General features: G+C 38.9%; 1 protein-coding gene and 1 long non-coding RNA gene across 9 annotated transcripts in view; one reads left to right on the forward strand and one right to left on the reverse strand.

The window, feature by feature from the left end:
• Positions 1–17,696, reverse strand: part of szt2 (SZT2 subunit of KICSTOR complex) — a 101,292-nt gene that overhangs the window by 60,302 nt on the left and 23,294 nt on the right. For 6 of the 7 annotated variants that reach the window (XM_035648931.2, XM_035648928.2, XM_035648932.2 and 3 more), the window contains 20 exons: positions 16,959–17,072; positions 16,593–16,796; positions 16,280–16,377; positions 14,887–15,025; positions 14,466–14,789; positions 13,805–14,000; positions 11,597–11,644; positions 10,565–10,692; positions 9,370–9,637; positions 8,170–8,350; positions 7,917–8,009; positions 7,470–7,548; positions 5,930–6,217; positions 5,636–5,771; positions 4,921–5,037; positions 4,759–4,828; positions 3,289–3,474; positions 2,729–2,959; positions 1,605–1,809; positions 235–309 (listed from right to left, as the gene is read on the reverse strand). In XM_035648931.2, the coding sequence (XP_035504824.1) occupies positions 235–309; positions 1,605–1,809; positions 2,729–2,959; positions 3,289–3,474; positions 4,759–4,828; positions 4,921–5,037; positions 5,636–5,771; positions 5,930–6,217; positions 7,470–7,548; positions 7,917–8,009; positions 8,170–8,350; positions 9,370–9,637; positions 10,565–10,692; positions 11,597–11,644; positions 13,805–14,000; positions 14,466–14,789; positions 14,887–15,025; positions 16,280–16,377; positions 16,593–16,796; positions 16,959–17,072 (3,180 nt within the window). The remainder of the gene's footprint in view (positions 1–234; positions 310–1,604; positions 1,810–2,728; positions 2,960–3,288; positions 3,475–4,758; positions 4,829–4,920; positions 5,038–5,635; positions 5,772–5,929; positions 6,218–7,469; positions 7,549–7,916; positions 8,010–8,169; positions 8,351–9,369; positions 9,638–10,564; positions 10,693–11,596; positions 11,645–13,804; positions 14,001–14,465; positions 14,790–14,886; positions 15,026–16,279; positions 16,378–16,592; positions 16,797–16,958; positions 17,073–17,696) is intronic. The other variant, XM_035648930.2, reaches the window with a different exon arrangement.
• LOC118318873 lies at positions 16,216–17,684 on the forward strand. Of its 2 annotated transcripts, XR_004795841.1 has the most exons (3): positions 16,216–16,245; positions 16,720–16,810; positions 16,956–17,684. It is a non-coding gene; the product is annotated as an uncharacterized LOC118318873 (long non-coding RNA). The 2 variants fall into 2 exon arrangements; XR_007031020.1 differs by lacking the exon at positions 16,216–16,245 and having other exon boundaries at positions 16,673–16,810.

Raw genomic sequence — 17,696 nt, forward strand, 5'->3', positions numbered from 1 at the left:
TTCCATTTAAAATTGTACTAACTGAGGAAATAACAATGAATCTTTGACTACATGACAGCTACAGAGCAATTGTGTTACATGCTCTTACACTGATAGAGATTTTGGTCAGATGAAAACCTGTGACCTTCAGTTCACATTAAATTTCTTGTAAAGGTAACAAGTTGGTGATGATGAGTGATACGATTTCAAACTTGTTACAACAAACACAGATCATGCTGATTGACCATCACTCACCCTGCATGTCAGAGTCCAGACTGCCCTGGCTGGAGACCACACTCTGGACCCGACTTGGCCTTAGTTTGCCGCAGCCTGAAGAAAGACAGTTTGACATTTCTATCAGGAGACTCAGTGTCAGCAGGATCACAGACAGAAACAGAGCTCTGCCAGATTACACAGCCTCGGAACATTTCTTTTGCCCGTCCCGAGAAGATACTTAGCTCGTTCAAATTGACAGTAGCATAAAAAAGAGAAAAGCAGCAAATCCTTCTATTTTAAAAGCTAGAAGAGACTGTTTGACATCTTTTTGCATTATAAATTACTTTAGACCTTAAATGAAAATGAGTCAATCATCAAACTCATTGAAAGGTTCACAAACTAAAACTTGATTTTGGTATTTGCTCCAGCAACAGTCTCAACTAAGTCTGATAGCAGGTGAGTGGCAAGACATGACCACATAGTAATATACATTAGTCAAAGAATTAAGGGGAACATTTGAATCACACATCAGATCTTGAAGAACAAATAATTCAAGTTGAAAATCTTGATTGATGAACAGTGTATAAATTGTCAACGGAACCAAAATCACAAACCAAATTTTTTTTTTAATCACAGGCTGATCCAACTTGAATTTTATCAAGGCAACTCATAAAGTAACTCAGTAGCGTGTATGGTTAATGTATTATAATAATACAGCGCTGTTCTAGTCTTTTTGACCACTCAACGCGCCGAACTGTACCAGTCACATTCACCCATTCAATCTTTTTTTATTTTCATAAATAAAGATATTTGAATATGAGTGAAATCAAAAAGCTTAGGTGGACCAAAGTAGTAAGACACTTAAAAGACTTAATCAATGACAAAATATCAGTGTAAATAAGGTTAAAATCACCACATATTTCAACTGATATGCTGCACTATAAATAAGTTAACGGTGAATTAAGTCATGTCATTGTAGGAGGAGACGGTGTTGCACCCTCGCTAGGGTTAGGGTTAGGGCTTGTTAGGGGTAGGTTTCACAAATCACGTTTCATCCACAATTTTTTATACAGGAATGAGGAATAAGGTACATATGTAAAATGACCATAAATGATTTCTGCTTGGCATTATATGTAAAATGCAAAAAAAACTCAATGGTAGGTGAAACACTGTCAGGTGAGCAATTCCAATAAAAACCAAACGGCGCCACCATTTTCCATACAGCTTCAAGTTCTTAAAATACATCAATGTATTTCTGTAAGATTAAGTAAGCTGCTAATGTTTGCTACGTAGCCACAGCAAAAACGTATATAGCCCGAAAATACCTAAGTGATATATTACAGATGTGGGTTTTTAACAAAAGTGCATAGGTCTGAATTGTCTGTTTGCTTTACGTCTTTCAGACTCACTGTGAGAGGCTGACTGCATGGACTCAGCCAGGCTGACACTGGACGGCGTCTTGGGTGGTGAGGTCTGCTCGATGCAGTGATAAGTCTGGAGCTGGGGGGTTCTTGGCTGAAAAACAGTATCATCGGCTTCAAGCTTCAAGGTTCTGATTGGCTCACGAGCATCTGCAGCTGCGTCAGTGGGAGCAACAGATTTCTTGTCTTCACTCTGCAGTGGGGTAGAAGTCAAGAGAAAATAAATATCAACAAAGGACATTACAGTAATGGAAACTCATTCGAAAAACACAGAGCAAGGCCTGTTTAACTCCTTTTATACAAGGATCATAAAGATTATGATCAGTGAATAAATGTGTACTAGTGGTGACAAACAATATATCCTGAATCATTTCTGTAACATGTTTTTTTTCTATGCTGCCAGATATTTTGTTTATGATTACAGCAGATTCTAGACCACAGAGCTCGACAGCAAACATCTCACGTTCTAAACCTCATCTCGCTGATTTGTTGTTTTCTGTTTTTCAAACTCATCTCCACAAAGAAAAGAACAACACTTGTAAGTTTAAGCTTCAGAAGAAGACTTGAGATTCAACAGTAAAGACAATGTGATGACGGAGGAAGATGTTTGGACTGTCATCTTGTAATTAATAAGGTCATGAGCTGAGCTGCATCAAAATCTGTCTGAGTTAGCTCAGGAAGCATCTTGTTTCATCACATCACATCATGTTGTGTTCAATGCATCATTAATCAGGAGCTGTCTTTTACAAAGCAGCTATCAAACATGAATAGTTTACGTCTGTGTCAAAGTGAGCAAGAGGGGAATAGATTTTGTGTTGCAAAATGTTGCTAGTATGTAGCAAACTTGGTAGCATTGGTCCAACAGGTTTCACATGGGACAGGGAACTGTCTCAGTAAGTCAGAATCAGGGATATGTGAGAAACTATCAGTTATAAGTTACCTCATGGAAACCCAGTAATAGTTTGCTTGGAGGATATTTAGTTTGATTGCTTATAGAGTACAATTAATGTACTCTATTAATGTACAATTAATGTACCAAAAGCTGGTGGCTAACTTCACAATGGAGAATCAGTGTTTAGTATGAATTAATTAAACTCATCACATCATCTGACCTGGCTGTCTGCCACTGCTGTCCGAGCCTCTCTTTCACTCTGCAGCATACTATCCACCACCTGTGTCGCACCACTGCAGGGGGTGGTGTGTGGTGAGGGGTCTGCTGTGCTCTCAGACAGCCTCTTGGTGGCACGTATCCTCTGTGGGTGCAATCTGCTCAGGGATATGTAGTAGAAATTGTCCTGTTGTCCATTCAGGACATAGCCAGAGAACGACATTCTGCGGAACTCCTGCAGGATCAGACATTATCCAATCATATTCACACACTAACTACAGTATGAATACAAGCACTGATACAATCATGTATGCTCTATGATAGAGAAGCGCTGGATATTCACATTCTGTTCCAAAAGATTAGTCATTTCTTTTTGGTTTCTTTAAAGGAAATAAACAAACACATAGTCAGTAAATACAATGGGCTGCATCAGTGTTGAATTATTGTGCATTAAAAAACACCTCAGGGTAAAAATATAGGTGGAAGTATCAGTACAAATAAATTACTTACTAAAATAGTATAAATTACAGTTAATACACACTGTGTGTGTGTTTGTGTACTTGCCTCTTTGAATTTTTCCAGAGACTGCTCAGGCCCAAAAACAAACTGAAGCGGGACATCTTCACAGTGACAGTGCGGGCGACCACTAGAGTGCAAAACATGCTCTGCTACTTTCTGTAGCGTAGCCAAGCTGATGACCTGAGAATGCCGCAGAGCAGAGACGATCTCATCCTCCAGCAGCCAACGGATCTAAACACACACACACAAACAACCACACACAAAACCAAAAGAAGATCATCACTGTTGTGTATGTACACTTGCAGCAAAAACATGGATGTGAGCTTTCTTCCTTCAAATATTTATTTACAATATAAGTGTTGGACAGAGTGTAAAACAACTTCACATTTGACAGTTAAATGGCAGTTTACAGTACTTACATGTCTGTCCAGACTCATATGATAAATGTAGCTTCACTACCTCCTACTGCCACTTTGAAGGAATTTGTGCATGAAGTGTATTTTGTCATAATTAGTTTAATTCATGGTCACAACTGTGATTTGTAAGGTCACAGGAATCTTAACCTTTGACCTTTAACAATCACATTCTCATCAGTTCACCCTTGAGTGTGCATTATATGTGCGACATGTAATAAAATTCCCTCCTTGTGTTCTTCATATATAATAAAAACGTAAAATGATAACTGGGAGGAACAATGCAAGATGAGGATTGACTATGAGCCATCGAACACAGGCAGTGCTCAGGGTCCATATAAGTGCAGGTTAATACTAATTATATTCCTCTGCAGACCAAATATCGCATCTGGAGACTATAGGTAACACTGTGGAATGCCTGTTTGAATACAGAATCCAATGGCTCTCACAAAACTTTCCGGAGAACAGTGAGAACCGTAATGTTAGAATCAGCACGTGAACTGCGCCACACTTCTAATGCGTGCAAAGATTTGGTGTCGTTCACTGTGATCCTGAGTGAAGCCAGGTGTAGCACAGCATCACAGGCTCCGGAGAGGTTCTAGATGCCTCCGCAAATTTCGGCCTCCATTTGAGAGCTTCTACCCTCTGAAAGAGAAAGGTTTTGCATCCCTCAAAGAAAATTTGTTTGACATTTTACAAGGGTAGCCTCGATGTACAGTATACAGTGAGCTCGTTCCATCACTGGAAGTCTTTTGTTTTTTAACAATTTAACTCTTCAGTAAGAACCAATGGGCTTGTAGCTAAGAGCCACAAACAGAGACATAGGAATTGCTAATAAGATACATATAGAATATTGCCAGACTCATCTTTTAAGCAAGTTGATTTCCATAGAGGGCGGCATGTTGCTGTGCATTTCTAATTTCAAGAAATAAATGGATATTCTTGTTTGAAAGTGTGAATGCAAAGACAAGATAGGAATATTTTGTAAAGTGTGTTTGGGTTAAGCTCATAATTGAAGGTGTCCCCTCCTGTTTATGTATTATTTGTTGCACAGTATTGTTGTGTTGCTGCATTGATTGCATCCACCGACAGAAAGACTCACCTCGTCCATTGTGGCCAGAATTGCTAACTTGTGAGGCACTGGGAGTTTGGATAAGGGATCACCAGAGACCCTGTTGGAAAAAATTGAGACCTCTGTTGATGGACAGAATCAAAGTCAATTAGAGCAAGTGCAGTTCAGTGTTGTCCTGTGGAGCAAAATCACCCGTCAAAACCAGCACCCCTCAGACTGTCCAACACTGTCATTAACTCCTCATCAGAGCGATAGGAGGAGGGCTGTCCTGGTGAACGATTCAGGGACACACTGCTCTCAGAGGTGTACCTGCACACAAAGAGGAGATCTGACATGACACTTTGAAATCATGGTTTCATAACTGACACTTATAGTGAGGAGGACATTTACAGTGATGACTCATATTATCATCGTTTCATATCCAGAGAGCCCAAGCAGACTTCAAACTGTATGTTTTGACATTAATTTCACTGTAAACCTGAGAATTACTGACATGTCTGCAGTGAGGCAATTCTTTTGATCATAGTCTAATTAATTGCTTTGGTTCTGTTATACACAACACAACAAGAAACATAGCAACATGCTTAGAAATTCAAGTAAGAAGAAGACCAGAACCACATGAACAAACATGTTGTAAACAATACAGATTCCAAAATATTCTAAACATTATCTCTGCCAATGTTCTGGGATAAATGTAATGCAATGAAATTAAGTAAATGTAATGCAACACCTTTGTCAGCCCTCATTGATGAACACAATGCATTGCAACTATTGTTCACTTACAATAGATTTATACTAATACTTAAAACAATGTGATTGAGGGTTTAAAAATCCAGATTAACGAACAGAGATCACACATATTGTGTTAAATATCTTTTTAATCTTCTTTTATGAAAGTGTGTCTCACCTGTTGTGATGGAAATCACCAATGACATCAATTTCCAGAGGTAGTGTCAGGACAAAAATGTCTAAAGTGACTGAGAGCTCATTCAAATCCACAGACTGTAAATCCTCAGCATTCTCCAGGCAAGAAATAATCTCACCTGCAATCACAAACAGGAGATCAGAACGGTCTCCTACTAAACAACTAAACAATAATTCATCACCCAGATATCTTAACCAGGCCTCTCATAGTCACATCATGATTGGTGTGATTTAACATGGTGTGTCCAAATTAAGTGACAACCAAGGACATACTCACAAAGGCAGGTAGGCAGTGTCTGTATAGGCATTGAGCCATGGCAGCTTTTCATATTAACGGAACATGTGATGTGGACAAACAGCGGTGGCATGTCCAGCTGTGGCCCCTCAGGCTGCAGCGGGGAGTCTCCCTCTAGGATGCTGAAGGAGTCCTGGTCCTGATTGACAGTGTTGGAATCTGACAGGGACTGGTCTTCACCCTCTCCGTGGTAGATGGTGCCTGGATGCTCCTCATACTCCACCACCAAGTCCGTGTCACTCTCCGAGGCAAAGAAGGCTGGCATATTTTCTACACACAAAATAAACTGCTCGTTATCATATGACTAGGTGATTAACAGTGTTAAAAAGTCAGATACAGAAGATATGAAATTCCTAAAGGAATAAAAAATCTAAGAAATAAAATGAAATACAACCGAAATTATTTGGAGACGGGAGGGAGCTGTAAATGGCAAAATGAAAAACTATTTGTTTGTCAGTCAGCAGGATTACTCAAAAAAAATCACAAACACAAAAAGGGGCGTACCCAGGACTGATCTGTGACTGTGTCCAATTTGGTGCAACTTGATTGAATTTAAGGGGACAGTTTGGCCTCGGCGGAGGTATGCTCTTTACTCAGTGCCATTCTGGTTGTAGCATGGAAACATCATGCCATATTGCAAGACCATCAACTTATTAAAAACAAAAGGCTGAGTGTCCTTTAGAAAATGCTTGTAATATATAATTATGATCCAGAACATGCATCAGCTGATCCACCAGAAGTTGATGAATTGCGTCTTGAACTGTAATAAGTTACCTAAGTGTCCTGATGATAAAACTTTTCTATCAGGAGGACATGCAATTGCTGATGATCTGGATTGCTGTATCATGACATTTATATGAAATACGAGAATCATCAGAAAAAGCAGTTGAAATTACAGCATTAACCAGAGTTTGTATTCTTGCGGAAAATTAAGCAGAAACTATCTATAAGAACTCAAAATATCCTTTTTCAACAGCACATGATTTAAAATATGGAAGGACCGTGGATTTGTGACTCCTGCTGGTAAACTATTCAGCACAACAAGTTAGTCTAAGAACTATTTGCAGTAATGATGTCATCTCAAAGAGCTTTAGTAAAATATGTGGGACATTTTAGGGAATGGTCAGGGGTAAAGGGAAATAATGTAGTAGACAAATGCAGAAAGGATACCACAATATGTATTCTTATTATAAAGTATCTTCAATCAGCTTGGTGTGTAGACTCACTGCTAATCACTCTTTGGACCACAATTGTTGATAATGATGTTTTGATGTTTGATTTGTAAGTGATACTATTTTTGTGTTGTACTGTTTTCACTGATTGACTTTGTTTAATGATACCATAGTGCTTTGTCAATCTGCAATCTTAGTACAACATGGTCATCTTGTTTTTCTTTTAATCCTTATATATGATTTTATATTGGTGTTGTTAATGCTATTTTTGTGTTTTAGTCAGTTTATTCAGACGCCAGGATTTAACTTGTTCCCCCCGAGGGACGTTACACAGACATGATCATCCTCACCGTCCTCTGTAGCAGCCTCAGCTTCTGACATCAACTCCTCACTGGGTCTCCTCTCTATCTCACCATCCTCTGAGTCCTCCTGAGGAGATAAACCACCATCCAAAGGTTTATATAGTCCAAGCATCACAAACATTCATATGGGGATGTGAGAGTGGCTTCTCCCTCCAAGCCAGAGTTGTCAGATACGATTTTGACAGAGTTCCTTTATTCACATAGACATTCTTTAAGAATTTGTTTGGTTAAAGATGAATACAATACAAATTCAAATCTCTTTGTTATTGTTTATTTATTAATAGTTTTTTTTCCATTTTTCACCTGCCAATATCAATCCAGAATCATGCCCTTTCTATATATATGCCTCTATTTCATTATAAGTAATAAATGAAGGAAAGTTAGTCGGGCCAACACAATATCAACACAAATGCAAACACCAGTTTGTCAACTCACCTCTTTCTTGGTTGAAGGTGGGCAGTAGAAGAAATAGTGCGGATTGGACGGCACAGTTTTGAAATATTGAGACACAATCTCCATGAATTTATCCTGTCAAATGAGTCATTTAAAATGTTGATATCAGTTTGAGCTTGCTATTCAACTCATGCACTTATGAATTACTGAGGATTCTATAACTAACAGTAATAACAAATGTAAAATTAAGAGTGGACGGCAAATTATCTTTTTTATGTAAAACAGTAGACAATACCTGTATGATTTTGTGCAAATCTGGGTACACTTCACACTTTGGCTGTGACTGAAGCAGTGTCAGAGGGAATTCTAGGATCTTGATTGTCTTGGATTCATCCACAATCAGTGGAGATATTGGAGAAGATGACTTCCCGACAGATTCAGCTTTGCTGGCATCCACTATTTCAATACAGGGTTCCCTGCGGAGTCAAATTATCGTTATCGTAGTTATCTTACGAATAGGAGTATATCAATACAGCAGCTGAAATATACTGATTGGAGTAGATTAAATCTTTTCCAAGTTAAATTCACTTCCTGTTACATGAACCTTTGGACTTTTAATGCAAAGAATTAATCTACTCTCTCAGCTTTTGTGACAGCTCCTTGGTCTTCACCGTGGTCGCATACACCACCCACATCTCTGGGTGGTGAGTATACTAACCCTTCCCAGCTCAAGGAAATGAGGGTTGTAATTCAGTTTACACACAACACACAACTATGTTTTGACCCAACATTAGCTCATACAAACAAGCGGCATGATTTAATGTTAGCAGTGTTATTTAGGAGAGGATGAATAATTGTGACATGGTAGTGTCAACAAAATATTCTGCTACACTAAAATACACACACTAATTACTTTGCTGAATAGTGCAACTGATACCAACCAAATTTTTTTTAAAGCAAAATCAAACTGCACAGAGGTTGGAAATGTTGAAAATCCTTGTTTTCTTTGGGGGGTTATTGAATATTTCAGTTTGTAACTGTTTGGCTTTGTTCTGTGATTTGACAATGCCCGATGAAGATCTGTGGTAGATCTAAATGTTGCTTGTATAGAAATGCTGGAAGTAACTTGTAGAGTGTTTGGATATGTTGTCCAACTCTTACCAAATATATAAGTCCTCAAGAAGACCATGAGTTCCAAATGAATACATGTAAATTTGTACTATTTGCACTTGTAGTCAAGGAAGACCTCCTGGAAGGAGCAGTAAGTGTAAACAGGCACATAAGTGATCATTTATTTGTCTCTGCTGTTTTTAACATGCTGTGTATTAAATGCTGTTCTTCAAACTATTATGTAAAATAGTGTAAAATCACACTTTAGCTTCAATTCTTCTAACTCTTCTTTAAATGCTGGTTAAGTTTGAGAAACATTCCTCGTTCAGTGTCCTCACAAGGTTTAGGACCATTTAATCTGATCTACATGACTCCTTGGTCTTACCTGGAGAATAAATCCATGGCAGCCATCTCATCTGGCCGCTCCTCCTCAACCTCTCCGATGATAAAGGTGGCAGATGTCCTTGAAAGTTTTGCATTCCCTCCCCATGCAGGAGCCTCACCATGGTCATTGTGGTCCCTAATGTGTCCACAGAGGGTGTGCAGGAAGGAGGTGACATCAATCTCCTGCAAAGATTCTTCACAGTAGTCCATGGTCGTCAGGACATCCTGGGAGCTGATGCTGTAGGACTGCTGCAGGCTGCGGTACACACCTAAGGAGCACAGGGAACAAACCAATGACTGGCACTATTTCACAAAGCCACTGACTATCTGTTATATTTTAAAAGATATACTGCGCTCAGCTTTGTTTTTAGTAAATAGAGCTGTCAAAATGTTGTGGCATTAAAGCAGTGCATTTTACAATCCATTTGTTTGTCAGTCAGCACGATTACTCCAAAAAATTATATACCCACAAAGGAATTTTTGCACTTTTTTGATAGATTTGCTATGGAATGATGCATGTATCTTGATGAAAAAAGCAGGCATATTTAAGGGACTGATCTATGACTGTCTCCAAATTGGTTCTGGATTAATACTGTATCTACATGTACAGTTGCCTCAGACTGAACTCAGCTTGACCAACCAAAATGGGGCCAGGCATAACATGAGTATGAACAGGAAATATTCACTCCTAGCTTCTGGAACTTAAAATGTTCATAAATGGGCAGAAAGTTTAACAATGGACAGATACAGAACCAAATCAAAGTTGTAGAGAATGCATACCCTTTTTAAATTGTTCCTTTATTGTTCATTAATGGTAATGTGAATCTATTAACACTGCATTGATCATGACGCACGAAAAGTTTCATATTATTTCTTCTTTTTTTTGGATGATGTAGATATTAAAATCTGTTTTTAAATGTTTCACTTGGTACATTTACTTCCCCCCTTCAAATGCTCTTAAGAATTGTACAATAACATATCCTCAGAGAGCTCCTACCAGGTAACTCATCTGCTCTTCGCAGGTTTTAGTAAAGGAATCATAGTGTACTGTAGTTACTGAACTGCACAATTCTGTACAGCAGCAACTAAGAATCATAAACAGTTTTAAACAGTTTAAATATTTACTTTTCAAATAATGAAATAAATAATTCCTAGGCAGATGTGTCGTGGTGGCTGGAGGTGAGGAGGATGGTCACCTTTGACGTAGCTCTGATGGTAATGCTCTTGCAGCAGGCTGCAGTAGTTAGCCAGCTCCTTGTGTTTGTGAGGCTGAGCAAGGAGGTCTGTCCAAGGGGACGGACTGCTGCGGTCCTGAGACAGTAACCTGACAACGGCACAACAAAGAAAGAGGCAGGAAATAAGAAAGAAAATGTTTCAGTAGATGCATTTTTATCAACATAACCTTAATCTCTTGTATGTGTAAAAGTACAAACCACCTTAAGACAGGTATAATTTATTTAATTAGTAGAAGTATTCAGATAGCTCAACCAAGATCCCCACTACAAAAGAAAAGTGAGAGGAGCCAGCATGCCTGTCAAGGACAGCTGAATATCCACAGCATGCATTTGAAGCATTGTATTAGAAAAAAAATAATTCATCAGGACAAAAGCGAGACATGAAAGATGTGAAAGATTGCCAAAAATGGTGCTGTTGCAGCAAAGCTTTTTGTCCAACAGCAAAGTGTCAAAATGTCTTTCAAACACAGTAACGAAGCAAGCTGAGCTATGACAACTGTAGTACAATAAACAGAGTGAAGCTAACGCTGTACTTCTTGAATTAAATCATTTTCAGTCCATAATAGTCTTAAAAAGAAAGACCCTGAAACCTGTTCAAGACACAGCAATTACACATCAGTGAAGACAGAGCTGTGCCACATCTCTGGCAGAACTGGTTACATAACCTAACCTGTTTACTGAGTGCAGGAAAAGCAATGGTGTTTCGCTTTTTCTGCTGTGACATCTTGGACAATGGAAAAAACAGATGCTTGTCTCAACACCACGATGACTGTGATATCGTTGTCCATCTGCTCAACCCTAGTGTGAGGCAACATAATACTGAGGAAGAATCATAGACAGGCTGGGAGGGGAAGATGGAGTTGGATATGCAGTATTACAAAAGCAACTCTTTCCCATTTTACAGTAGGCAAGAGTCACCTAAAAGCTGAGCAGCACCTCATCAGAGAGGTAAGGATAGTAGAAAAGTAGAAAAACTGACTCGAGCATTGCTACCTGAACTTCATCTGCAGATACAATTCCAAGAAGTCAGCATCTTGAGCTCTATTCTCACCCAAAGACAACCAGAGACACAACGTTAACAACCGGACTGTTCGTTTTGACAAAAAACAAAAGGTCAGTTATGTCATACAATGGTGCAGAAATTATTAAATTAAATGATAATCTGTGTCTATTACAACTTAGCTCTTCTTTATGAAGCTTTGTCCACAATTTCTTTTGGTTATTTTAGCACTGTACTCACAAAAGTAATTTCTAAAATCAGAAAATATAGTTATATGACTACAATGTTTGACAGACTCTTAAACATTGATCAGACAGGTTGTAAGTAAACCAACACTTTTAGCTAAGAACAATTTTAGCTGACAAGAACCCCTACTTTCTGGATTGAATCATCAATACAACAGATACTTTGATGTGGAAGACGATCTCATACAGTGGACGATCTTAATTTGGCATATGATCTACCTCTCAGAGGAATTGTACAGATCACGGGAAAGGTTCTGCACCGTTCTGCAGAAAGTGGATACCATATGAACTCTAATTAAAGAAAACTGTGCGTTCATTCAATACAACCAACAACAATTCATTGTATAATGGAGAGTACACCAGAATAATTACGGTATTTTACAGAGTGTTGCATTTTGGGTTATATGCAGCATTCTTATGTTGCTAGGCTAGCGATTGCTTTGAGGTCAGTCTATGTCAAAAGTATTGAGTAAAAACAAGCTCCTGACGTCTTTACTGCAGAAATGAACCAGAGAGTGTTCCAGACTTTAATTACTGGGGGGCGCGGTACTTTTGTAGTAATGTATATGTTTCAGTAAATCATATGGATACTTATTCCACTTCTGTTGCAGACAGCATAACTAAATGATCCCTACAATCTCTGTAGTGTTGGTGCTGTTACTTTTTTTTATATATTCCATTTCATTTTTTTCTGTAATAATCTTTTTTTTCTCTTGTGTGGCTCACTTGTTTTGTTTGGATAGCCTAGATGGTAAGAAAATTCTGGATTCAGATCGTGGATCGTGATTCTACCCTTTAAATCGTCATTATGGCCAGATCTCTACGGAGAGACATCAAATACAATACCCAACTTTTGATACTAAACTTCTGATCGGAAACCTTAGAATTCTATTAATGGAGATCAGTAGACGGACCAATAAAATAGAACTTTTGAATTGCCACAGCATCCAAAAGACTTGTCTTACTAAGTTGAGAAACATTGAGATGACTGTTTAAAAGAAAATCTGTCAATTCAGACATAAAGAAGGGAAAAATACCTCTGGAAACAGGGGCTTCTTCCATGACTATATTGTCTCTGGTTGTGCTGCAGGTCTTGTGCAATTAATTAGATTTCTAAGTCATATGAATGTATTTGAAAAACAAATAAATGACTTAAAACAGAAAATTATGTATTGATGTTCTAACAGTGCCTCAATAAAATCTTTAGAAAATTTGCATAAACTCAAAATACATTTGGATATACGTAAATATTTCATATGCTGAAATAGCAGATTTTACCCTTATTTCCCACTGTGTGTGATAAATAAAGTAAATCCTTCCTTGCTCAACTGCTGGTATCTTTCGGTGGAGTTCAGGCACCAATCAACTCACATGGCATACTCCACTCACTCAGTCTTTTGCCGCTGTGCCCGCTGCTACAGTGTTCACCCAAAACCCTGCTATGACTTGTCACTGTACTTATCTACTCCACATATATTTGCCTAACTTGTTTTATGTAACGTCACTGTAGTCTCATAAATGACCTTACTGAGTACTGTGGCATTATTACTGTTAGAATTAACAGCCATAACTACAAACAATGTATTCATTACAATAGTTGTAAAAATCTGAAATCATCTTTTATAATAAATGCAGACAACGTAGTAAGTTTACAATAATGTATTTTTCTTACTTACATTCTTGCTCATTATTTGCTGACTGCTGACTGTTAGTAGCCCCTGGATCTTTAGGAGTCCAGTGTTAATGAATGGAGTGTGGGTCTGCTGCAGAACAGTTGTGCTATCAAAGATGGGCTATCTGGAAAGGGAGAAGCCTCACAGCATAACCAAAATCTAAAATGTATTACCCTCATTATAACTGTACTTTTTTGAGTGATTTTTCACATGGGCACCAGTCGTGCGTCTTTCAGTGTTTGAGCCCTGCCTCTGTATTTCTTCCTGGAGGTGAGCTCAGTACCTGAAGATGTCCCTGGGCTGGCGGCTGGAGTTGGGGTGCACCAGTTGCTCCTTCAGGTGCTCCAGAGAGCAGTTGTAGACATAGACTGGACACTTTATTTGGCTGCTGTCGCTGGTGCTCTGCTGGGCAACTTGACTGCCAAAGCTGAAATCAGTCGTCTGTGGTTCAAAGAACTGGACCTCTTTTTCTCCGACATCTGGAAAGATTAAAAAAGTAGCTTTTCTAATTTTCATAAGCTAAATGTGTCAAATTCATTATGTTAATATAAACATATATTATTTGTTTGTATATACAGGTCCAGGTTATGTTGAAATGGAAGAACTACCCAGTATTAATACAGTCTTACTAATAAAAGGCTTGGTAAGTGTATGTCTGAATAGTGTCCTTCCGTTTGCTTCTTGTGTGTTTCTGTGAGGAAACACAAAATATTTTGCTGTATTGGTTCCATTTCTCCATGCTGAAGGTTTTTGAAGAGTGTAGAAAGGACAGAGGGTGGGGTATACATGTGCCAACTGTGAAGATTGTAATGCCCCCTGAAGCAAATTTACAATATTGGACTATGTAAATAAAACTGATTTGACTCAGCTTTGTCTCTTAACCCATTTTGGACTGGATCAAGGCAAGGTGGTTTTTGACTAGAGGACAAGAAAAGTAGACTGACCTGAGCCTGGGGTCCCAGTCTTTGTGTCTAACACCCTATGACCGCTGCTGTCTTGATCCGGCATCATTGAGTCAGCAGGCCATGTCTGGCCCTCGGACTGAGGTGAGAGCACAGGGGACCTGGCATTAAAATGTCTATTTCTGGAGTTCCCTTGCTGTTTACTGGCCAAACTGAGGTGGGACTCAGAACCATCCAGCCCACTGGTGGAACCAGACAGGGTGTCAGCCAGTGATTTGTTGCTGGGTGTCATAGTGTCATCCTCCTGCATGCTGTAGTTACTCTGAGATTCTTTCTTCAACCCTGTTTCCATCAACATCAGAACATCTGCAAAATAATAAACATAGTATCAACATTTTTCCTTTTTTGTATTAAAAGAGTGTGGATCAAAACCAGATAACCACATCACACTAAACAAATGTACCCGTGAAACAAACTGGGAGGAAGGTGAGGAGGATCTGCTGGGGGCTAATGTACTTGGCGTAACACCTCCACCGTGGCACAGAGCAGCTGCTATTCACCAGCAAGGGCTCTTCTTCCACAAAGTCTGCATTACTGAAACTCTGCCAAAGGCAGAAAGAAAACACATTCATTGCTGTAGTTGTAAACATTCATAATAGCACGTAGACACATAACTTCTTTCACAGCTGATTTCCAATGGAACTGGAAATTACAAATAATCTTATCGTAGCATTGAAAAAAACACTTAAAGGTGTCTTACATCACAGACAGGCTTTATTTTTTTCATTTCCCCCATGAGAGGTGAAACGTCTTCAGGAAACTAGAACCAGGTCCAGTTGCTCCTGATTCAACACCCTTAATGTAATTTCAACTCTTCCTCCATTTTTACCTGTTGTCAGAAAAAAAGGTCTAATGTCCCTTTCCACAGCACTAATTCCAACAGATCAACAACAGTAATGTTTCACAGAATCTTTCAGAGGCTAAAAGGGCATGAAAGCTCCCTTTCCTGGTAGGCTTTTAATTTGAAAAAGTTTCAAAAAAGGTATCATTGACATTAGCTTTACAGAACTTGGAAAATGGTATATTACTACCAACTGGAATTAATTATTTAATCTAACTTGACAGCCACGATAGGACAGTTTCTTGACCCTTCCACAAATGTCTATTTTCATCTGGCTGTTACCTGTCAGGGATTGCTGATGAATAAGGCTTTTTTGATGAGAAAACTGACACACAAATTTACTTTTTTCTTCATGCAGTGTGCAGCGCCGCTCTATCTCTCCACCCTCTATCTTCTTTACCTTACCTAGGACCACATATATTTAGAAGGCAAATACTGTAAATGGGCCAAAATACGAAGATGTACAATAGGACAGAGGGATTATTTGTAATATGATAGTACACCCACTTTTCCCTACCAAATTACTCTAAAGGAGTTTGCTGCTCAGCGTTTACCTTTGCCAAATCATGTTCGTAGAAGAGACATGTTGAGAAATGCAAGACATAAATAATCTATTACACAAAATAAGGTCAGTGACATTTTAATTACTCTTGGCTGGAGAGGTCACAATGTCAAGATGTCAAATATTTATATTTGATTAAAAGTCAGATAGCCCCCGGGGTATCCATGCTTCGACTGGGCATTGCTATCCTATAACATGCCTTTGATGTAATCGATGACTTTGGTTACATAGATGCATCACCCAATCCCTTACTCACTGTTGTTTGATGTTTGTCTTTTTTACAATTCCTGAGCAAAACTGCTCATCCAAAAGAGATTACAGTTCACACTGCACTTCCTTGGGTACTCAACAATACACATGTAAAGTGTTTTTTTGTTTTTTTTCTGGGATCACCTGTAAAGTGCTGGTAGATCCCATCACCTCTTTGCTGCTGCCAGTGGTGTGGAATGATGTCATAGTGTCCTGTCTGTCTGGAGGCTGCACACAATCATCTGACACAATACAAAACATGATAAAACAGAGATTGTGTTGGATTAGAAGAGACAGTGACACACTAGGGAGCCTCTCTGTGTAGCTGATAAACCTGGAGTGGCACATCAACAGTATATTTCATTACCTCTAAGCTCAGAAGTTCAGTAATGAGGGGGGAAACCTTTCAAAGTCACACCAGGTTCAGCTAATAGGATATGTAGACACATGTACTGACCTTTAAAAACAGGTACGGAGAACGGAGCGGCTTGGCCGTCTCGTTCTCGCTCTAAGATGTGGTGCAAAAAGGCAAAATGGTAATTGTCAGCTAACGGGATTTCTCTGTCACTGAGCTCGTGCTCTAGGCTTTTGTGGAAGAGGCTGAGCAGGATCTCGTTCGGCAGACAGGGGGAGCTGTGAATCTCCTCCACATTCTCCATCGCTGAGGACAAAAAGGTGACCACACATTTTATTTTTGCAGGAAATAGGTTAAGTCTTGGACTTTCCTAATCCTCCATGTGCGTCTTTCATTTAATTGTAAAGAGCTATTCAAAAAGAATGTGTATTATTTTCATTGCTGACGTAAACTGTGTGAATACAGTACCTGTACTGAATGTAAGGAAGAGGAGTTCAACCTGCTGGCATTTTGGGAGTAGCTGAATAAGGTCAAACTGAAATGGGATCATGTGAACGTTGTCCTCAGAGGCCAGAGCTTCTCCTGCATGAACAGAAGAAACCCTTTAAGCTACTGTGAATGAATCCTAACACAATACCTGAACTACAAACTGTCTTCCATGGATAAAGCTGATGCTGTGAAAAACCCTATGTATATACAGACAACTGTGAATGACATTTCACAAATTGTCAAGATACATGTGAAAACATGTGTGTACTGCTTATGTGTTGATAACTGATAATATGATTTACTGTATATATTTGATATATAGATGTGAGAAAATCCATTGCAGGCGTTTAACTCAAAGTCAGGCAGCCAGGGTTTGTCCATCCCAAGTTTCTGAAATCGGAGTAGGTTCAACTCGCTTCGTAGGACAGGTCTCAGGTTAACACTCCAAAAAACTGTATTTCTAATAGTATGAGCAGAGTGGCTCTGAAACTGGAATTTCATGAGATGTTTGTTATTGTTGCTGTTGAATGATGTTGACTGTTTGCTCTGTTGTATGTTTCATGGGTCGTGGCAATAAATGTACATTGTTGTGAAACTGAATTTTCCACTCCTGGGACAATAAACAAACTAACAAATGCCAAGATGACAGGTACATTTTAAGTTTGCATTAACTGAGGAATGTAGAATAAAGACCTGTCACACAAAGAAAATGTATTT

This window comes from Scophthalmus maximus, chromosome 7 (assembly GCF_022379125.1).
Source record: "Scophthalmus maximus strain ysfricsl-2021 chromosome 7, ASM2237912v1, whole genome shotgun sequence".
NCBI lineage: Eukaryota > Metazoa > Chordata > Actinopteri > Pleuronectiformes > Scophthalmidae > Scophthalmus > Scophthalmus maximus.